Genomic DNA, 23,698 nt, shown 5'->3' with positions numbered 1-23,698 from the left:
CAGGCTTGAGAATACTCAGATACAGTTCTTCCATTAGGACAGCCTCTTCCTTCCCAGCTGTGCTTCCAGGCACACCCTTCTCTGGCCCTAAGGCCTCTGCCCTGCTCAGGCAAGTGTTACAAAGCTCTTTTCTCTCTCCCCAGAGGCACCCCAGGCACTCAGCATTCTCACTCTGCGAGCCAGGAAGCCCACTGTGCGGTCTCCTGCCAGTCTCTCCTGCCATTGCTTCTCATTGTCTTCAGGGTTACAGTTCTTTCTCTCTCTCTTTGGTCTCCTGGTTCCAGAAGCTCCTCAGCACAGGGATTCCGGATCCAAGGGATGTGCTCTCTGCTCCTGGCTGTTCTTCCTTGGTGGTGGTAGAATTCTCTCTTTCCCGCCTCTGGGGCGGCTCCTTTCAAGCCCAGCAGGATGGTGAAACTGACCAATCCCCTTGGTAGGCCACAACTACCCTCTTTGCACAGTCCCATCCCATCACTTGGGCGGTAGTTACAAGGCCATGGTGAGAAAGGCCACACAAAAGCGATCCATCGCACCACAGTGGGCTAAGGGGGAGGCACTGTTGGACTGGAGTACAGTGGCCAAACCTAAAGTTCCTGGAAAGTTTTGTGATGCCGATACTTCGAGAGGGTCAGAGCAACAGAATTTAATCTTCAGTTAAATTTTATCAGAGACCAGAAAAGGTGAAGCGATGATGACCTTGTGGAGAATCTGACCAGATCAGATGGACACCTGCAACAGACCTGAGTGGCTGGTACCTGAGTGACTTACCCTGAGAGCCTTTGCCCTACGGATGGAATAACTATTAATGACTAATTTAGACTGTAAAAAGAATGTGAAAGAACCCATGGCAAAAAGGCCGGGGGTAGATTGGTAAAATGAGTTTATGTGGCCTTTTGCCTTGGTTCTTTGGAAAAACCACTTGATTTTTTTTCCCCCAAGCCCTGAGGAGTTAACTTTGTCCTAGTTTTCTAACCCAGAGGGTTTGTTATTTTTGTCTAGGTTGACTGACATTTCCTGGGGAAGCGGTAAACAAGTTGTGGTTTGATACTTTTTTTTTTTTTAGATAATTTTGGTCTGGCCCTAGGCTGCAGCCTGCCCTGCGATTGGTATACATCTTACAAGAAATGGTCAATAGTCTATGTAAATAAATTACCTGTAGTGTCTAATGGGGATGAAGTTAACTAGACCTCAATCAAATGGGGAAGAGAGAGATGCACTTGAATTGTCTATGGCTTACCCAGAGGGGATTGATCAGTTTGTGCCCCCCCACTGGGAGGGGCCTTAAAATTGACAAGGCGTTGTATATATACGCAGCCAGCTCCACAGAGGTTTTTCAGACAGAAAGAAGTAGGAAGATATGAAGCAGACAGAAGCAGAAAGAAGAAAAAAGAGGGAAGAGAAGAAGCATACAGAATGGAGGCAAAGAACCCCCTAAAAGAGCTATAACATGGATCAAGGGGTATAACACTGAAGACAGTGACAGGCCTGGAAGGGGCCCAGTGGCAGAAGCCAGGGCCAAGAAGAGCCTGTCCTGAGGGGGCTGAGAGGAGGCCTGCATGGCTAAGAGGAGCTGAGAGAGCTTCCTGCGCTGAAGAAGGGAGACTGCCTACATGTTTCCTGATCCTGATTCCGAGTTGTACCCTGTTCCTTAAGAAACTACTTAACTGTTAAGTATGGTCTGTGAGTTCTGTGTGGCCATTTGCAATAGATAACTGAACCCAGCAAGGAAGTAGAGAGCACAGTGGGAGGAATGGCTGGTGTCTGAATTGGTAATGTTACCGCAAATCGTGCGTTTTAGCCTCCTGCCGCAAAGCCAATACTGAGACAGGAGGAGGTAAGCAGTAAGAAGGCTTTATTGAATACCAGTATTCAAGAGACAGAAGGGATTAAATTTCTCCCAAATTCTGTCTAAAGGGTTGATGGGAGGATTTTATATGGGGAAGATAGGGGTTACCTAATGTTTTGAGCACGTAGTCCACAGATGGTCTTATACGTCACAAAACAACTACAAAAAAACTCTTTATTGAAGATATGTGTATAGGCACCCGGACTCTAATCAGTATATTTTAACAGGCTGAAAAACTCATAAGAATCTCTTGGCTAGTGGAACTGTTCTGCCAAGTCCACTGTGGCTGAGATAGGGAGCAAGAAAGAAAGTTTCAGATTAAAAATGCCAGAGAGCCTTCCTGTCAGTTTGCAGGTTGAAGGCGGTTTCTCAAGAGAACGAAGAAAGAAGAAAAGAGGCCAAGGCCACAGGGGCTGAGAGAGCTCTGCACCCCTTTGGAAGAGACCGCTGCAGCTGGTGTGGTAAAAAAAAAGTTTAGAGATTACTTAGAGCATCATTATGGTGTTAGTCATGTCAAGCTCTCAATCACCTATTTTGAATAGGGGAAAACCTGTTGTAAGGTATTAGGGTGTTTGCTATGTTTTAAGAGCGGAACAGGCTGCTCAGCTATATTTTGAACAGAGCCTGCACCATTTTCCAAGGACTAGAGATTAATCACAGTTTATACAGCTATACTAAAACAAATGAGAAAATATATTCTCTCTAATATTAAAACACTAAAGAAAATGCATTTTTGCTACTTCAGTAAGAAGGCTGGAGAGTGGAGGTGTGTCTGTCTGACCTGTACCTCACAGGGATCAGCCTTGGGCTAATCCTGATTCTCATTATTCTCAGAAGTTAGGCAGCTTCTGACGCTGCTACTACCACTAGTTCCATTTTAGAGGTAGGGTCCCTTCTTGTAGGTAGTCCTGGGTGTTCCTTGGCATTCCCTGGCTAACAGTTTCTTACATGGTCACTTCCTGGTGTCTCTCTCCGTGTCTGTTTTCCCTTTTTATAAGACATCACTGAGAAGGGATTAGGTATAGGACCCACTCTACTCTGCTATGATCTTGTTAACGTAACAAAAGAAAAGCCCTATTTCCAAATATTTACAGGTACAGAGGTTAGGACTTTAGCAATCAAAACACACATACAGAATCAAAACATGTATAATAACCAGAGAAAGGTTATTAAGTAATTGCTTTTGTGACCCTAATACATCACAGCATGTTTTCTCCTTCAAAATGGGCGATTAAGAGCTTGACATAACTAACGCCATAATGATGCTCTAAGTAACCTAAATGTTTTTTTATTGCACCAGCTGCACTAGTCTCTTTCCAGAGGGGTGTGGGGTCTTCTTGGCTCTTGCGGCCTTGGTCTCCCTCTTCTTCTTTGGTCTCTTGGGAGATGGCCTTCAGCCTGCAAGACAGCAGCTAGGAAGGCTGCCTGGTGCTTTTGGTCTGCAACTTTCTTTCTCGCTCCTTATCTCAGTCAGAGTAAGCTTGGCAGGCCAGTTCCACTAGCCCAGAGATTCTTACGTAAGTTTTTTCAGCCTGTTACAAACATACAGATTAGAGTCCACACGTCCAACATACATATCTTAAGTTTAATAAAGAGTTTCTTGTAGTTGTGATGCATACTCATCTGACCATCTGGGGGCTATGTGCTTAAAAACATTATGCAACCCTGGCAAAAATGATATACAAGCTCTGATGTAGACACTGCTTTTTGGGACTCCATAAAGACACCCTGCATTGCTGCCAGACTCCTGATTGGTGTCACCTCCTAATAAACTTTCTCGTTCTTTCTGACTTGGAGTACGTTTCATTGGCTCGACTGCTCCAGGGCATGGACCCCAATCAGGTAACATTGTTAAACTAACAATTATTATTTTATAGGAAAAAACCCTTGACCAGGGGTCAGGGATGTAGACTTTTCTATGAGGGTTAATTCCAGAAGGCCTGCAAGTAGCCTGAGCTGTTCTGCTAAAGTTCCTACATGGCGCTGAGCTCGGTTAAGCAGCGAGGCGTACTCACTAACAATGTTCCTTTGTAGCCACTGGTCCAGCGGGCTTTGGGGCAGTTTGTACTGGACTGCCAGCCAGCACTGTGTCTTGATAACACCGAAATTAATGGTTTGTACCTGGTCTCGATGAGACCCCCACAGGGTTCTACTGTTATGTGACAGAAGTATGCCTTGTGACCAAGAAAAGATAAAAGTCCCTAGCTGAGGTCCCATTTTGGGCTGCCTATTTTTTTAATTCCTTAGTTTCTGCTTATGCATTAGAGGTGTGAGACCTGTGAGAGAAAACACACCCTGCTCCTGGAACTTATGAAGAGGGCAATAGGAGCCTGTACCTGGCTTCCCAGGCTCCTTGCTTTGAGGTGGCCATGGGCTGTGATGTATATCCTTACTCTAATGCTGTTGCTATCTTGTATCCTTTTCCTGTAAATGCAGATTTGTAAGCATTGTCGTTGTGGATCCTGTGAGTCTTCTTTAGCCATCAAACCCCGTTTAACTTCCACTATTGGTATAGTCAGAAACCCTGGTGGTACACTGGTTAAGAGCTATGGCTGCTAACCAAAAGGTCAGCAGTTTGAATCTACCAGGGGCTCCCTGGAAACCCTATGGGGTAGTTCTACTTTGTCCTTTAGGGTTGCTATGAGTCAGAATCGACTTGATGGCAATGGGTCTGCTCTGGTCATTGGTACAGTTATCAAGAGGAAATAATTATGTTGTTCCCAGAAAAAACATCTATGACTGACGGGGGAAGATGCAAGATGGCATTTACTTTGCCTTTTAAAGTACTGAACAAGTCTCACGTTCACTAACAGGAGCAACCCATGTTCACTAGACATATTTAAACAGAAGCTAGACATTCACCTATCTGTGAGGAGACTACGACTGCATTGGGTACATGACCTCAAGGTGCCCACTGAACTCTAAAAGCTTGTAACTTTTTAGTTTGGCAAAAACGTTTTCAACAGGAACTGTACCTGTGAGGTCAGCTTCCCAGCATTCTGCATTTGCTCAATTTCTGCAGGAGATTTGATCAACCGGAGGCGCTGCACCAGCTGCTGGACAGCCTGGACTTTGTTCTTGCTCCTGGCTTTGGCTTCAGTCAGAGGCTGCATGTACTCAGAGTGCAGCTGTGCGTGAGGGGGCCTCATCCAGTCATACCAAACTGTATTTGTCTCAGCTTAAAACGAGAAGCCAAAAATAAATTTAGAACAAAATTAACAGCAGCAATAAGAAATACCAAATTGCCATAATGACTTGAACAAGAGTCATAAGTATAAGGTCTGTGGTGCGGAACTCTAAAGCCTTGAGTGCAAAATTTCTCAGGACTAAAGTAATTGAAGGGTGTAATCATAAACCACGGGGAAGGCCATTCCCCTAAAATGGCAAGGTATCCTGAGACTGAACGGACAGCTTTTCTGCCTCAAAAGTTCAGTGTTCTTTGTATGGATAACAGATAGATGGGACTAAAGCGTACAGGTTGGAGGCAGCATTACTCAAGCACTGATTTTACTTAGTATCTGTTAAAGAACAATTATAACAACCGATCACCACCATCATTGATCTAGCAGCATTCTTGAGGAACTGCACCCAAAACAAAAAGTAATCAGATTGTGACCTTACAGCTAAAGCTCTGCATTCCTTCACAAAAAGATCTCAGTACCAGTGAATGAAGGTTCTTGTTTCATTTTGGAACAATTATTTGCTGCTCTGGAAACAGTGTAGTTGATAACACATGCTAATCACATTTATTCACCTCTCCCTTTCCACCTGCTATCTATTCTCATGGTAGACAATCAGGGTTCTCCTTTATTATTTAGGGGCCCACAGAAATGGTCTGTATTTGCCTGAGCTTTATGATAAAAAGGCTCAAAATGGAAGTGATTTCCACTTAACATTAGGTCTACATTTGTTCTTTTTTTTTCTGACAGTCGGCCATTAGCTATATCCCTAACCATGTAAGTCTGGAGGGCTGGGGAGTTCGTATGACTAAAAAGCACTTTGGGACAGTAGAGGGAAAAAAAAAAAAAATCCCTGAAAACTCTGACTGGGTACACATTAGTGATACAGCATCCTAAATATTTTGATTTAAAAGTAAAAATGGTTCTACATGTACATTACACGGAAAATATGAATCTTCTAATTTTCTAGTAAACTACTAACATTAACAATAGTGGATGAGAAGTACTTCTGAGAAAATTATTTTCAGTGAGATTTTAACTATACTGGATTAATGAAATTTAGGCTGTTGAACATGATAGCCAGCAACTAATTCAAGAAATCTAAAAGCTACAAAAAAAAAAAAAAAAAAAAAGATTCTGTGCCTTTATGTATATACTTAGAAGACATAAAAAAGTTCTGCTAGTTAAACTGGGTAATTCTCTCTGTAAAACAGAAAATATTTCTATAAAGTGTTAAAAATAATCCAATCAAACATATTAGAATTTACACATTCAAATGAGTTTTGTTGGAAACATTTTTGGGGTTCTCTTTTAGAAGCTGCCTTCAGGAATGAGCTTATAAAGCATAAGAAAATCAGACTAAAACTTTAAAACCCTACATCATTTTTGTCAAAAACTCTTATTTTCCAACTTGACCTATCTATCCTGCTTACCAAATTTGGCTTTAAGTGACTTTTGGATGATTCAAAAAATAAAATGCTTTCCAAGCCTGAAGATTCATAACAGTCACTGAGGATAGTTTACAATGTGGCACTGGATCTGAAGAAAGTTCCAGAAGAGGAATCCCAAAACGTTCTGAGTGCCTGTAATTTCACCAGAATAACCACAGAGAAAGTGACTACTTTGAGGGGCAGGAACTCAGCTGAAGGCATAAGTTCTCATTTGTTTGTTAAAAAGCTGATTTGTGAAATCTAAAGTGGTGCTTCTCAAACCTTCCCGTGCACATCAATCACCTGAGAATCTTGTTCAGGTTTGACTCAGTGGGTATGGATGGGTCTGGTATCTTTATTTCTAATATGTTCCCAGGGGATGCTGAGCTGGTGAACCATCACGGATCACTCTTTGAGAATACTGCCTCTTTCTGAAGAGTCTGCAAAGTGTTTAGATAAGAAGTGGTGGTCCTCTGATAAGAAGTGGTCAATAGTCTGGTCAGTAATCTTGAAGAGTGGTCCATGCCCATCTCCACTTAAAAAATAATTCTCTGAGATTTCAAACTAGGAACAGTTAAGACAGTCTCTGTGAATGAACCATCTAGTGAAGACCTATCAAACGAATTCATGCAACCTATAAAGTAGCCCAGGCTTTTGTGAAGACTTACGCTCCTTTCGTGGTGGTCAGGGAAACGCTGCTATGATAATCACTTTAGCAAACTGAGAACTTTGTCTAAACTTGATGGTGAAGGTAAGGCAGGTTTTAACCCCAATGTGGCCTGTAACTGGACTTCTGCTCCCACCTGTTACCTTTCAGTTTCGGTACTAGATGTCGAAATTCCTCTAGCGGATAGGCTTCGTCCACTCCGGTTAGAGCTACTGCTCCGTCGCTGCCAGATCGTGGGCCATCCCAAAGTTCTCGACTGGCGTCTCTCCGAGGCACAAAGAGCATGGCTTTGTGAGATGGTAACTGCTTACCAGGGAGGCTTTGCAGGACCAGAATGCTATTGGGCTCTTGGAATCCACACAGGTACAGGAAATTGTTGTCTTGGTGGAAAGTGTAGGGGATATCGTTGCTCATGTAGTATGTTGGGTTGGACAGCAGAACCACTGTCTGGTCTGTCCCTCTCTGCCCTTGTGCTTCCTTTTGGATCAGAGACATTAGCTTGTGTCTGCGAAGTGCATATTCCACCTGGGATAGTCCTGGAGTCACCTCTCCTAGAAACAGTAAATAACAATGATGGTTTGCATTCTAAAGTGCCAAAGAGCTACAGGTAGTTCAGCTCTTAATTTATGTCAAATCTCCTCACAGCTTCTAAGAGATAACACAGGTTGCAAATTTCCATTCCACTGCAAAAATTTGGGAAAGATAATAGTTAAATGTGGTCCTGCCTGCAAACTAGGCTCATGACCCCTTAAGATCTTTTCCAGCTCTGGGTCATTCTTTTACCCATTCAGTCAAACATTACTGAACACCACACCATTTTGTGGAAGGCAGTGTCAGGCATTTAATCAAAGTTGCCTTTAAGTTTCAATGTATGAGTTGTGGAAAAGGGTCGCATTCTCTCCATATGACCTCTCCAAAAGAACGTAAGCTTCATGAGGGTATATAGATTTTTGCCTGTTTGTTCAATACTATATTCTCAGGGCCTAGAATAATAACTGGAATATAGCATGCATTTGATAAATATTGTCAAATGATCTATAGTTTTTAACAGAGTTAAACACCAAAAAACATTCTCCAACTTCAAGAGCTGGAATAAATTCTTCCTTCTGAATTCCTGAGGGAAAATAATACCTTTTGAATATGGTTTGTCACTCTCTACCTTTGTATTAACAGTGACTCGAGGGTCAGGCCCATCTTTCTGTCCTTTAAAAACCCTAATAATATCACCCATCTCTTAGGGCTGTCATGAGACTCCAACTAGATAAGGAATGTGGTTCTTAGGATTTGAAGACTCCCTAGAGGATATGTTGAAAGGTATGCATTCATCCTGCTCAGTAAACCGCTCATAGGCATATACAAACTTTTGGCATACAATTTCAAGGTCCCCTAATGCCCCAGATCAAGAGCCTGCTGTGAAGCACCACGTATTAGTTCTTAATATTAGTACCTAGCAGACTGCCTGGCTGCTAGCCCAGGGATGACGAGGTGAATGATTTCCCTATGCAATGGAAATTATGCTTGTTCTTACTTTAAGTTCCTAAGCAAGTGTTACTACAACAGTCAGTCACAAAAGCTGCATCCCTCAGCCTACACTTAACACTAATAATAGTAAAATATTATCTGATGCTTATTGACTGTTTGTTATTGTTGTCAGCTGGCATCAAGTCGCCCCCAACTTGTGGTGAACCCATGCACAATGAGATCAGACCATTGTGATCCATTGGGTTTATGTGGCTGATTTCTGGAAGTAGGCTGCCAGGATGTTCTTCTTCGTTTGTCTTACTGTGGAAGCTCTGCTGGAACCTGTTCAGCATCAGAGCAACATGCAAGCCTCCAACTGACAGATGACGAATGGTGGCTGTGTTCGAAGTACAGTGGCAGGAGCTGAACTCAGGTCTCCTGCATGGAAGGTGAAAGTTCTACCACTATTAGTCAGGTACTATTCTAAGTTATTAACATGTATCATTTAAGTTACTATCATTACTTGCTGTGGTAGCCAGTTTCCGAGATGGCTCCCATGAATCCTAGCTCCTGCTATTCACACTCTTGTGTAGTTCCCTTCCCAACACTGTAGCAGGGCTGGTCTTTATGATCAACAGAATATAGCGTAAGTGACGACATGTCACTTTCAAGATTAACTTATAATAGACACTACAGCTTCTGTCTCGGGCACTTGCTCTCTTTCTCTTGGATCACTTACTCTAGAGGAAGCCAGCTGCCGTGGCATGAGCAGCACTACGGAGAGGCCCTTACCATGAGGAACTGAAATCTCTTGCCAATACCCACATGAGCTGTCTTAGAAAAGGACTCTCCAGCTCAGTTCAGCTTTCAGATGACTCTAGCCTCAGCCAAAAGCTTGACTGAAACCTCATGTAAGATCCTGACTCAGAACCACTCAGCTAAGCTGCTCACAGATTTCTGACCCTCAGAAACTGTGTAAGATAATAAATGCTTATTATGTTCAGATGTTGAGTTCAGGAGTAACTTGTCAAACAGCAATAGATATCTAATACACCCAATACAACCACATTTTACAAAGAAGGCCACTGAGGCACAGAGAGATTAAGTGCCTTGCCTATGGTCACAGAACTAGGAAATGACAGAGCTGGGATCTGAGTTCAGGCAGTCTGGATCTAAATTGGTGATTTTAACCATAATGCTCTACTGCCTCTTTAAAAAAATATGAAAAGCCTTGACTGAGTGCTTATCACATGCCAGATGTTGTCTAAATGCTTCACCCGTGGCAATAAGGTAATCCTTATAACAACATTTCCACATGAGGAAACTAAGACCCAAAGGGTAAGTAACTTGCCCAAGGCTATGCGGCTAGTAACTGGATAAGCACCAATAGCATCTAACATGTAGATGTGATTTGCTTAAGATAAAATTCACTTTTTAAAGCTTTATAAGGGGCACACGGCAAAGCAATATTAAGTATAATAATCTCACTTCTGTAAAAACTTTTAAAATAAATATATAAAAACAGGAAAAACCCCGCAGAGATAAACCGTGTACCAAAATGTTAAAAATAGTATCTTTTAACGGTAAGATTGCTGATGAGTGCTATGTTCTTATTTATTTCTATTTTCTAAATTTTCTATAAGAATATACCACTCTTATAAATAAATAATAACCTTATCGTGTACAGGCAACTAAACTGAGAAAAGTGAAAAAAAAAAAAAAAAACCATCCTTGACTCTAGGTTGCCTCTAAAAAAAAAAAAAACTTTTATTGTGGAATATATCATACACGTAAGAGTGCATGAACCGATCTTTAAAGAACAAAAAACCCACGTACCTATAACTCAGTTCAAGGATTATCAACACAGTTGAGGGCCCTTTGTAACCTCTCTCAATTCCAACCTCCAACATCACCTCCAGAGGTAACCACTATCCAGAATTTTATCTTAGTCATTTCTTTTATAAAAATAATTCTATAAATTTATGTACCTATATAAAATATATTTTTATTCTGCCTGATATTAAACTTTTTAATATAGTAGAATCTTACTATACATTTTTACCTGTGACTTTCTTCACTATGATTTTAAGCTTCTTTAATGTTGACAGGTTACAACTGTAGCTCTTTCATTTACCATTGTGGATAGACCACAATTTTGTTTATTCATTCTCTTGCTGATGGAAATTTGAGGTGTTTAAAAAAAATTTTTTTTTTGCTGCTATGAAGATTCAAATGTATGTTTAAATTGAAACTCACTTATCAGCAGAAACTAATATACTATCTTAATAACAATTAATATAAACCAAACCCGTTGCCATTGAGTCGATACTGACCCTTAGCGATCCTAAAGGACAGAGCAGAATGGCCCTATAGGGCTTCCAAGGAGTGGCTGATGGATTCGAACTGCTGACCTTTTAGTTAGCAGCTGTATCACTTAACCACTGTGCCACCAGGGCTCTGATAATTAATATAACCAAAAAACCCCAAACCCATTGCCACTGAGTTGATTTCAACTCAAAGCGACTGTCATGGATTGAACTGTTTCCCCCCCAAAATATCTGTCAACTTAGCTGGGCCATGATTCTCAGTATTGTGTGACCATCCATTGTTTTATGTGATTTTCCTGTATGTTGTAAATCCTACCACTATAATGTGCTAAGATGGATTAGCAGTAGTTATACTGATGAGTTCTACAAGATTAGGTAGTATCTTAAGTCAATCCCTTTTGAGATATAAGAGAGAGAAGCCAGCAAAGAGACACAGGGACTTCATACCACCAAGAAAGCAGTACCAGGAGCAAAGCGTGTCCTTTGGACCTGAGGTTCCTGCGCTGAGATGCTCCCCGTCCAAGGGAAGACTGATGCATCACGAGAACCTTCCTCCAGAGCCAACAGAGAGACAAAGCCTCTCCTTGGAGCTGCTGTCCTGAATTCAGACTTCTAGCGCACTGCACTGTGAGAGAATAAACTTCTCTTTGTTAAAGCCATCCACTTGTGTTTCTGTTATAGCAGCACTAGATGACTAAGACAGCAACCCTATAGGACAGAGTAGAACTGCCCCATAGGGTTTCCAAGGAGCAGGTGGATTTGAACTGCCAGCCTTTGGTTAGCAGCTGAGCTCTTAACCACTGTGCCACCAGGGCTCCAAAAATTAATATACATCCTAGTAAAATAACAAATAACAGACAAGCTGAGTTAGATGCTGTTTATCTTGAAAGGTTTTCTGCAGCAGTTTTTTAAAGTGGATAAAGCAGGAGGTAAGAGGAATGATGCACTTGGTCCCTTTTTTTGGCCAGGGGAACCCTTTTGGCAAGCAAAATCCTAGGTGGAAGTCCAATGTGTAAAACAAAGAGCACTGCCTATTCACTCGATCTCTCTCATCCCTTAGCAGTGGTGAGTGCCCTGAGGTTTCTCTATGGCACCCCAGGGACACAGCTTGAAAACTACCATGGGCAGCGAAAAGGAGCATTATTCACCACTTATAAATAGGAAAAGATACCTGCGAAACACCGCTGTATGAAAAAGTGAGTTACAGAAGAAGAAGGATAATATGATCCTAGTAGTACTTAAAAAAAAAGAAATGGAAAAATATTTAGAAAAGAATCACACTTTTTATAGTGATGGTCTGTCTATTTCAATGAGTATGTACTTTTACAAATAAAGTCCAGATAAAAAAGGGAAACGACAGAAAATCCCTTCCACGTCCATAACCTATAATGCTTCTTTGTTGCCCATTAGATCAGGTTCAAAGTCTGAGTCCCCGATTTTAATGTTCTCCACCAGGGGACTCATTTATCTGGCTCTTATTTTTTCTTTTTAAAAATAGCTTTATTGATATATAATTCATACAACATAAAATTTACCCTTTAAAGTGTACAATTCAGTGTTTTTTAGTATAGTCATAGATACGACCATTTAACCCCCCAAAAAGCCAAACCCATTGCCTTCAAGTTGATTCTGACTCATCGACCGTAAAGGACAGAGTAGAGCTGCCCCATAGGGTTTCCAAGGCTGTAATCTTTATGGGAGCAGACTGCCAGATCTTTTCTCCCGTGGAGCTATTGACAGGTTTGAATTACCAACCTTTTGGTTAGCAGCCCAGCCCCTAGTCCCAGGCAACCATTAATCTACTTTCTGTCTCTCTACATTTACCTATTGTGGAGATTTCATAAAAGTAGAATTTATAATCTATGTAGTTTTTTGTGTCTTGGCCAACTTTATCATTCCCCCAAATTATTCTGTAATCCATTCCTTCTTATGTCTTAAGTCCAACTTGCTCTTTCCCGATGACACTGCTTACAATGTGTCTCCTTTTTGAAAATTCTTCCCCCTCCATGATAATTTTACTCTAAGACGCTGGACTCAATGTCTGTTTTTAGATTCTTCTCATTCAAAAGGCTTTCCTGACTAGCCCAGATCATGTTTACTTGTCCCTTTGAATTATTAAAAAGCAAAGTTAACAATTTCATTTCCATATACATACACATCCTATAGTTGTACATAAATGTAATCAGATCACATTGAACTCTTTCAATAGTGAAGTATTTTTTTCCCCTTTCACTGCTTGGCTCCTCACACCCCTTGCCCTCCTTCTACCCATCGTCGACATCTCCTCCATGTAAATAATCTAGTATGTATCCTTTCCAACATTTATCAATATTTATATAGTCATATACACATACACATGCATTTGGGGTTTTATTTTAGGTCGCCACTATTGGAAACCCTGGGTGTGTAGTGGTTGGGAGCTACGGCTGCTAACCAAAAGGTTGGCAGTTCAAGCCCACCAGGCGCTCCTTGGAAATTCTATGAGGCAGTTCTACTCTGTCCTATAGGGTCTCTATGAGTCGGAGTCGACTCGACGGCAACGGGTACTGCTTAACAAAAATGGTATCATACACTCCATCCTGTATCTTGCCTTTCTAACACAACAATACCTTACGGAAATCCTTCCCTCCAAGTCATCTGGTATAGCTTCAATCCATTCCATTTGATGGGTCTATAATATTCATTAGGGTGGATATAACAATTTATTGAGCCATTTCCTTAGTGGTGGGTATTCATATTGTTTTTAGCTTTTTGCCACGATAAGCAATGCTACAATAAACATTTTTGTATCTATATCCTGGTTCTTTTATGTCCTTAGGTACTGGTGCTTTTGTTTCTACGGGATAGTTCCCAGAAGAGAAATTGCTAGGTCAAAGACTTTTGGATTTTCTTACTACTCACGTTTAGTACACATAACTTGGTTGTTTATGACTGCCCCGGAACTGTCTAGTTGTTCTACCTACGTATAGTTTATGTCTCCAGTAAATTCTGTAGTTTACAGTTCATTAATAAAATATTAACCCTTTACTCTTATCTACAATAAGAAGAAAATACATCTATATTGATGAAGTTGGTAAGAAATAAAAAAGAGAGGGCCTCATGGGCCCGTTTGAATCAGGCAAAGCAACAGAGTCGGCCTAGGAGAGCTCACGTCCATTTCTCCTCTCGGGACTGAGCTGGCTAAGGCTCTTGGCCAGAACCCTGAACTTTGTACCAGAGCTGAAGAACAGCACACTGTTTCTCTCCATGTTACGCCTGCCATTTTCACCTACCGTGAAAGGGTTCTTAATATGCCCAAGCAGTAAATACTCTTTTAGGCAGAGGCTGGTTAGAACAGCAGCTTACTGGATCTTTTTTTTTTTTTCTTCCTGTCTTTTTACCTTCTCCCTTTCCTGTGCTTTGCTTTTGGCTATTTCACAGCTACAATCCATGAAATAAAAACATATAAATCAATTTATTTTGTGACTTTTTTTTTTAAACTCTGGAAGATGAGAAGAAAATTCATGGTTTTAATGATTTCTCTCTTAACTCATTTTCATTAATTACAGAGTATACACATATATTCATCAGAAAGTAACTTCTACAGAAAGATTTCAGTTTTTTGAAAACGAAAGCAGGATTAGAAAACTATCTTTTACAACGTTCAAGGCATTCCCCTCTCTGCTGAATCCAATTTCGTACAGATAGCTCTATTTATGAGAAATATTTAAAAACACTCTCTACTTCCCAAGCCTACTAATTACCAACAATATGGAATGATCATTAGCTAAATGCTTCTGAACGTCTGAAATCTCAAAATGGCAAAGAACTCTCAGTCATGGCAGGAAAATTACCCAAGGCAAAAGATCCCCCCCCTTTTATTTCATTTGAAGGAAAAAAAAAAAAAAGGTACAATAAAGCAGTGAACTTTAACCCCAGAAGTAAACTTGGCAGTTGTTATGGCCTTTGGTCATAGAACTAACCACTGGAGTCAGTCTGGCCTGAATTTCTTCTGATAAAACCGTATCTGAATAGACATTCTGGCAACTTTGTCAAATTGTAAAGCATTAAGAAGCGAAGTATTTTGTCAAGGTGGAATCAATTAAGGATGAAGGGGCTATTCTGAGAAGCTTACTGAACCAGCCAGAAGACAAGCTGTCAAAGCTGGACTCTGTGAGAGCAAACAAAGTCTCACAATCAATTCCAAGACTCTGTAGCCAAGAAGGAAAAGAGCTCTTACGCGACACTTAAGATTTGACCTCAAGAGAACAAGAAAAATGTTCTTCATGTTTTATTGGCCAAGCAGAAAATTCAGAGAAGAAACTTTTACAAAGTCTGACAATGGATGGAAAGATACAGGTCTCTGCTACAATCTAGGTACGTAATTTAACTATTTCCTGAAACTAAGCAGATAAGGATTTTAACACAGCAGGTCTTTAAAAACAATTCTGTTTAATATTAGCTTGGTAGTTTTCACTATGTGTAAGCAAGTAGTTCAAAAAATGATCTATTACTATGCAACTGGAGAATGGGGGGAAGAAACAAACTAGTAAGTATTGGCTTTATAAAGCACAGACCTCTGAAGATATGAAATGGCCAAATAAATAATAAAAATACCCTGAATAGATTGTATTTACATATGTTGAGCAAAACATGCCAAACAGAGAGGGTATATACTGTATGATTTCATTTGTATGAAGTTCAAGAATAGGCAAAACAATCTATGGTGACAGAAACCAGAGCGGTGGTTGCCCATATTGCTGAGGACTGACTGGAGGGGTGACAAGGGAACTTTCTGGGGTGATGGAAATGTTCTATGTGTTAAGCTGAGATGTGGGTTATATTGACATATACCTTTGTCAAAACTCACTGAATTGCATATTTAAGATCTGTGCATTTCCTTGTGTGTCAATTTTGACCTCTTAATAAAAATTTTTTTTTCTAAGTGTTTTATTCTTCAAACTTGAAATGATTTTTGTACTACGACTTCTTTCAGTTGGATTTCTCAGTGTTCAGTGAGGAAAGACTTGTTTTTATTATTCATACTTCATAATACTATACAGCTCAGAATGCCACTTGCCTTTCTACAAAGAATAATTCCTTTTTTTTCTGGGTGACAACTAGAGTGCATATCAGTGATCACAGGGGCTGAACTGACATTTTCTGTCTCTATAGACAACAGTCCTTAGCACAGGGATGGCACTGTCATAAAACACAGAAATGGTCTATAACACTCAGATTTACGGAAGTGATAAGTTTGGAAAATCACTAGGAGAACTTGGGGGAGTCAATCTGACTCTATGTGCTAGCTAACGCAGCAGCAGCCAGAAGAGAACTCCTTTATTGCCTGTATCATTCTGCTGAATATTTACCAAGCTATTGCTGTTTCAAGAAACTTGGATAGGAACAACAAGGAGAAATCCAGAAGGCACTAACCTAGCAATTTCACTTTTAGGATTTAAGGAAATAACTGAGCAGTATACAAAGGGTATGCATAGACACACGCAGACAGACGTGCTTCTACGTAAGAAACAAGTCTAGAAAGATACATATACTAAAATCTCAACAGTGGCTTTACACCAAGGAATTTTTAAAAAGTATGCTTAATTATATTCTATAATTTTTCATACATATATTTATTGAAGTGTTTTTCATTTGAAATGTTCCCATTTCCACTAAAATGTTTTCCAAAAGTTTGAAGTACTGCAAAGTATACATAGTAATACCAAATAACTATACCAAACATGAGACTGTTTGGAGCAAACCAAGAAAAAGACGACAGAATTTTATAGCCTTAAACTAACAAACTGATTCTGGCTCTGTCAAAGAGATTCAAATAAATAAATAAAAGCCTTTTACTTTTTCTTAAAATTTCTCCTTCCTCTGCCCCACAATCATTTTAACACTTCTACAAGCCTTGCATCTCTAGATAAAGACAGATGATTAAGACATTGGGTACTTAGAGTTTTTGCCTCTCTGTACAGTATCCAATGATTTCTCTAAAGTTTAAAACACTGATGGTTTCACAATTGTATCTACTACCATCCCATATCTAAAATTCTGTGTCCAGGAGACAGGCATCCCCTTTCTCCCATAGTTGATATAAAGACATGCATATGTGAGCATGTATGAATCTGTATTTATTTTAATATAGAGTCAACATGCACATAACATACACAGCAAAAGTCTAGACACAGGGGCCATCCTCTTGACAATATGATTATTAGGTCAAGGCCTGAAAAATGCAGCTCACCATGTAAAAGCATCTCACCACAAGAAATCAATCATTTTCAAAGCTGGTAAAACTTACGATCAATTTTACTTTTTTTTGTTTTCGATTGAAGATACAGGCAGGTTGATAGGGTAGGGAAAGAGCTTAAGGTGATACCAATTTGATTGCTATTAATCTTACCTTACAGCTTTGAAAAACTCTGATTTCTTGTGTGTTTCAGTGGTGAGCTGCATTTCCTGAGTCTCAGCCGACTTCCCAGCAGGAATTCCAGTCTGATGAAGAATCACCAAAAGGAAGCCCTCACTGAGACACACTGGTATCATTCACTGAGTGGAGACAGTGAAAGAGTAACATGTTTCTAAAGGCAATTTACATCATTATTATTATTTTAAAATAACATTTTATTGAATTTTTGGTGAAAGCTTACACAGCAAGTTAGGTTCCCATTTGACAAATTGCTCAGTGACATTAGTTACATTTATCACAATGTGTCAACATTCTCTTAATTGTGTTCAGTTAGTTCCCTTTCCAGTACTCTAGTTTCCCTGGCCCCTTATCTTCTCATCTTTGCTTTTGAGTAATTGTTGACCTTTTGATCTCATACTGATGATTTTTAAGCAGGGCACTGGTTTCATGGGTAACATCTTTTATTTTGTCTGACACTCTGGTATGTCACTAAAAGGTCATCTCAGGGCATAGGCTCGGTTACATCACTGTTTCAGTATATATGATTACATAGTAAGTGTAGATTTACCAATAACTCCCCACAGCGGAAGCACAATAATTAATTTTCCTTGAAAATGGGACTGCTTTTTCTATATAACATTTGGTTTACCTCTTTGGGATGATACCCATTCCCTTTAGCGTACCCCTTAACTGTCTTTTTAAGAAACTTTAGGTCTTAGTCTGAGCAATGGGGATGACACGTGTTCTGGCAACAACAATGGGATCTAAACAGCAGAAAAAAAAAACAGTAACCTTTATCGAGTTTCTGTATCACCTTTATCAACTGGGATACCACCTCTCAAAGCCGTGACAATCGGCTCTGGAAATCTTGTATCATTTACACAGAAATTTTGGTTAGAAGTTTGAAATGAGCATTTTTAACACTTTCAAGAAAAACATTCTAAAATGCTTTAACAGAGTAGTTTGCAAGAAATCAACAGAACACTAGAAGACAGAGATCTAGAAACCACGCCTTAGAAAGTGATAGAACTTTTCTTCAAAATATCCTGAAATATGTATTTTTCACTAATTATTCTGAACTGTAAGGTTTACTGTATTATGTTCTAGACTAGCACTGTCCAAAACAGTACCACTAGCTACATGCAGCTATTTAAGTTTCAACTTAAAACAAAATAAAATAAAAATTTCAGTTCCTCAGCTGCACTGGCAATACTGTAAGTGTTCAGTAGCCACATCTGCGGCTACCATATTGGACAGTGCAAATCTAGAACAAAAAGTTCAACTGAACAGCAGGTTCCAGATAAACCACCCAAGCAGGGAGATGGTTACCACGGTTAACAGGCATTACCTGGCCTCAGGAGGTGTGGGTGTGTGAAGGGGCTGGGCTGGCCCAAGTATCGGTTTGGAATCTTCCTCTCTGGGACAGGCTGAAGGGAGTACTTCCGCGGTGAACATGACATGCACCCTGAAGGAAGAACAAAAAGGATGGCATGGAACAAAGAATCTGGACCGTCTTCATGGGATACGTACATACACACCCATCACCAGTAGTTTGGGTGTTTCAGAATAAAGCAAATTAGTATTTCTGTCGTTCGCTCCCTCAGTATTTATGGGGCCCAGGTGACATTCTCCTACTAACAAAAAGGTTGGTGGTTTGAACCCTCCCAGAGGCGTGTTGGAAGAAAGTCCTGGCGACCGACTTCCGCAAGATTACAGCCGTTGAAAACCCTAAGGAGCACAGTTCTACTTTGAAACACACGGGGCCCCGTGGGTCTGAATCAACTCGACGGCACCTGGTCCAGCTTTGGTTTTTCCACTGTTTTGGGCCCTAAAGAAATGAGGCTGTCTTTACCCTTAAGGACCTTAGTCGGCTATACTAAAAGAGGTAATATACATATAATATAATTAAGGTATGAATAAAAACCTCTGCAAAAAGAAAAAAAGAAACAAAAGCAAGGGAGGGTTCAGAAAGGATTTCACAGAAGCAACTTGAAGCTGCTACCTAAAATTCAGGATAAGAGAATTAACATTTTTATTGAGAATGTGTTAAGCATGAGAAAATGTGCACATGCTATCTCACTCAATCCTGGAATGTTAAAGCCGAGAAAAAATAATGTATGAAAAATGTTTACCCAGAGTAAACTAAACCAAACCTGACTGCCTTTCAGTCAACTCATAGTGACCCTATAGGACGGAGCAGAACTGCCCCACAGGGTTTCCAAGGCCACAATCCTTACGGAAGCAGACTGCCACATCTTTCCGTGGAGTGCCTGGTTGAACCCACAACTTTTATAGTTAGCAGCTGAGTGCTTAACGACGACACAACCAGGACTCCCACTCATAGCAAGTACACAAGAAACGTTACTATTATTAGCATTCATTCGACAATGACTTATTGAATATATGTGGGAGCCCAGTACTGGGGAATGCACAAGACTGAGACAAGACTATTATTTAATTTGCCCTGGACCTCCAAGAACGCACAGTCCAGCAGAATCAAGACAAAACAGCATGACAACAGGGTGAACACAGTGGTGGCTTGTGAGAGCACACAGACTATTAAAATGCCGTGAGATGGGTACAAGGACAGAGGCCACAGTGCTCCGGGAACACAAAGGAGCATTTAAAAGGTGTTAGTGCAGGCTGCAGAGTAGGTGATGCCTAATCTGACTAGAGATTAGTCAAACTAAGGAGAAATATAGAAGGCACCGTATGTATGTGTGTGTGCATGTGTGTAGAGAGGAGCCGAGGAGAGAGAAAAAGGGGAAAAGGGACAGGAAAAGAGAGAGACAGACAGAGGGAACAAGCCAGCACACTGAAAGTCTTGAGCACGTTCAAAGTGCAGAGGGCAAGAGCAGCCTACTGCACCAGCAGGTCAGTGTTGCTGGAGGAAAGTGAAAAAAAACAGAGAGGTAGGGCTCAGACCATGGAAAGTCTTGTATGCCAAATTAGGGAGATGGATTTTTAACTGCCTCACAAAGTAGGCATTATTATCCCTACAAATGAGAAGTCAGCACCCCTTCTGGAACAACGTAGAATGAAGACAACCAAAGACACAAAGGAAAGATTAGTTCAAAGGACTCATGGACCACAACTACCATTGCTTCCACCAGACTGAGTCCAGCACAACTAGATGGTGCCTGGCTACCACTACCAACTGCTCTGAGAGGGATCGCAATAGAAGGTCCCAGACAGAGCTGGAGAAAAATGTAGAATAAAATTCTAACACACACATACACAAAAAAGACCAGACTTACTGGTCTGACAGAGACTGGAGAAACCTCAAGAGTATGGCCCCTGGACACCCTTTTAACTCAGTACAGAAGTCACTCCTGAGGTTCAACCTTCAGCCAAGGATTAGATAGGCCCATAAAACAAAACGAGACTAAAAAGGCACAGCAGCCCAAGGGCAAGGACAAGAATGCAAAAGGGGGCTGGTAATTGAGAACCCAAGATCAAGAAGGGAGAATGTTGACAAGTCACAGGGTAGTAACCAGTGTCACAAAACAATATGTGTATTAATGAGAAACAAATCTGCTTTGTAAACCTTCATCTAAAATACAATTTAAAAAAAAAAGAAGAGCAAGAGGAGTGTGTCAGGATCAATACTCAGTGAGGGTTAAGTGCCCTAAAATGAAATTACAGACATAAAGAGTCAGCAGAAGTCATGAATATAAAATAAGTTGCTACATGTAGAGAGCTTAACATGGCATCTGATACAAAGTAAGCACTCAATAAATGTTACTTGCAGTGGGCTTGGAAACCCTGGTGGCGTAGCGGTTAAGGGCTATGGCTGCTAACCAAAAGGTTGGCAGTTCAAATCTACCAGGCACTCCTTAGAAACCCTATGGGGCAGTTCTACTGTGTCCTTTAGGGTTGCTGTGAGTTGGAATCAACTCGACAGCAACAAGTTTGGTTTTTTGGGTTGGGAGTGGGTTAATGATGGCCCCCCCCCCCAAAAGATATGTTCACATCCTAACCCTGGAATCTGTGAAAGTAACTTTATTTGGAAAAAGGGTCTTTGAGATGAGATCATCCTGGATTATCGAAGTGGGCCCTAAATCCAGTGTCATGTGTCTTTATAAGAGACAGAAGATGAGAAGACACAGAAGAGAAGGCCACGTGAAGATGGAAAGAGATTGAAGTTACGCAGCCATAAGCCAAGAAACTCTAGGAGCTACCAGGAGCCAGACGAGGCAAGGGAGGATTCTCCCCTAGAGTCCCTCGGAAGGAGTGCACCCTCGCCAATACCTTGATTTCAGACTTCTGGCCTCCAGAACTGAGAGAATACATTTGTGTTGTTGTAACCCAACCAGCTGTGGTAATTTGTTACAGCAGCCCTAAAAAAACAAATATAGCACCTATTGTTGTTAAAAAAAAAAAAAGGAGTCAGACTCAGAGAACTAACTTGTATAAGGTTATACTGTTGGTATACAGGGAACCTAGGATTCAAATCAAGATTTATTTAACTCTAAAATCTTCACTCTTATCCTTCCACTCTGCCACTCCATAGGTGTTCCTGTTGAATCTCAACAACACGATCAGTACTATACAGTCTCCTTGTGAACATAAAATCACTACACCAGCAGAACACAGTAAGTCTGGATCAAGTTAAGGTGTCCATTGCTATCCAAAAAGGTAGGTAGTTGGAGTCCACCACGCGCTCCTTGGAAACCCTATGGGGAAGTTCTATTCAGTCCTATGGGGCTGCTATGAGTCTGAATCAACTCAATGGCAACAGGTTTTTTTTTTGGTTTTTTGCAGTATGAATGAGGGGTGCCTGGGTGGTACAAACAGTTAAACACCCAACTATAAGCCAAAAACGTATTCTTTCAATTCCTGGGCCTTGTGTTTTACCAATGCTTCCAGTGCAGCCTGGACTTCCTTCCTTCCGTACCATTGGTCCTTGATCACATGCTACCTCCTGAAACACTGTCACTGGAGCAATTCTTTCTGGTACAGTGACTGTGTATTCCTTCCGTCTTCTTTGGATGCTTCCTGTGTTGTTCAACATTTTTTTCAAAGAATCCTTCAATGTCACATCTTGAGGCTTGAACTTTTTCTTCAGTTCTTTCAGCCTGAGAAATGCTGAGCATGTTCTTCCGTTTTGGTTTCCTAACTCCAGGTCTTTCCACATGTCATTATAACACTTTACTTTGTCTTCTTGAGCTGCCCTTTGATGCAATTCTGGAAGCGCTCACTTGTTTATGCCAAGAATTTGGAAGACAGCTACCTGGCCAACCGACTGGAAAAGATCTGTATTTGTGCCCATTTCAAAGAAAGGTGATCCAACAGAATGTGGAAATTATCAACCAACATCATTAATATCACAGGCAAGTTAAAATTTTGCTAAAGGTCATTCAAAAATGGCTACAACAGTACATCGACTACAACTGCCAGAAATTCAAGCTGGATTCAGAAGAGGACGTGAAACTAGGGATATCATTGCTGATGTCAGACGGATCTTGGCTGAAGGCACAGAATACCAGAAAGATGTTTACCTGTTGTTTTATTGAGATGCAAAGGTATTTGACCATGTGGCTCCTAACAAATTATGGGTAACATTGGGAAGAATGGGAATTCCAGAACACTTCACTGTGCTCAGGAAGAACCTGTACATAGACCCAAGAAGCAGTTACTCAAACAGAACAAGGGGATACCGTGTGATTTAAAATCAGGAAAGTTGTGCGTCAGGATTGTATTCTTTCACTACACTTACTCAATCTGTATGCTGAGCAAATAATCCAAGAACCCAGACCATATGAAGAAGACCACGACATCAGAATTGGAAGAAGACTCATTAACAATCTGCGTTATACAGATGACACAACCTTGCTTGCTGAAAGTGAAGAGGACTTGAAGTACTTACTGATGAAGATCAAAGACCACAGCCTTCATTATGGATTATACCTCAACAAAAAGAAAACAAAAATCCACACAACTGGACCAGCAAGCAACATCATGATAAACAGAGAAAAGATTGAGGTTGTCAAGGATTTCCTTTTACTTGGATTCACAATCAACAGCCATGGAAACAGCAGTCAAGAAATCAAAAGACGCGTTGCATTGGGCAAATCGGCTGCAAAAGACCTCTTTAAAGTGATGAAAAGCAAAGGTGGTACCTTGAGGACTAAGGTGTGCCTGACCCAAGCCATGGTGTTTCAATTAGCATATGGCGCTGCTTCACAGAAGAAAAGACCTAGCGGTCAGCTCCCCTCAAGATTACAGCCTAGGAAACCCTATGGGGCAGTTCCACTCTGTCATACAGGGTTGCCAGCAGCTGGAATCAACTCAACGGCACAAACAAAAATATACCCATTGAGGAGTCCCTGGGTAGCGCAAACAGTTAATGCGCTCGGCTGCTAACCAAAAGGCTAGAGTCCACCTTGAG

General features: G+C 40.8%; 1 protein-coding gene across 3 annotated transcripts in view; it reads right to left on the bottom strand.

The window, feature by feature from the left end:
• Positions 1–23,698, bottom strand: part of XPNPEP3 (X-prolyl aminopeptidase 3) — an 84,454-nt gene that overhangs the window by 45,817 nt on the left and 14,939 nt on the right. For 2 of the 3 annotated variants that reach the window (XM_049884470.1, XM_049884471.1), the window contains exons 2-4: positions 18,656–18,772; positions 7,266–7,673; positions 4,822–5,024 (exon numbers count right to left, since the gene is read on the bottom strand). In XM_049884470.1, the coding sequence (XP_049740427.1) occupies positions 4,822–5,024; positions 7,266–7,673; positions 18,656–18,772 (728 nt within the window). Of the gene's footprint in view, positions 1–4,821; positions 5,025–7,265; positions 7,674–17,301; positions 17,419–18,655; positions 18,773–23,698 lie in introns of those variants that run through there. The other variant, XM_049884472.1, reaches the window with a different exon arrangement.

Source organism: Elephas maximus, chromosome 4 (genome assembly GCF_024166365.1).
Source record: "Elephas maximus indicus isolate mEleMax1 chromosome 4, mEleMax1 primary haplotype, whole genome shotgun sequence".
Classification (NCBI taxonomy): domain Eukaryota; kingdom Metazoa; phylum Chordata; class Mammalia; order Proboscidea; family Elephantidae; genus Elephas; species Elephas maximus.
Note: the sequence above shows the minus strand (reverse complement) of the source record. Positions and strands in the feature narration are given on the sequence as shown.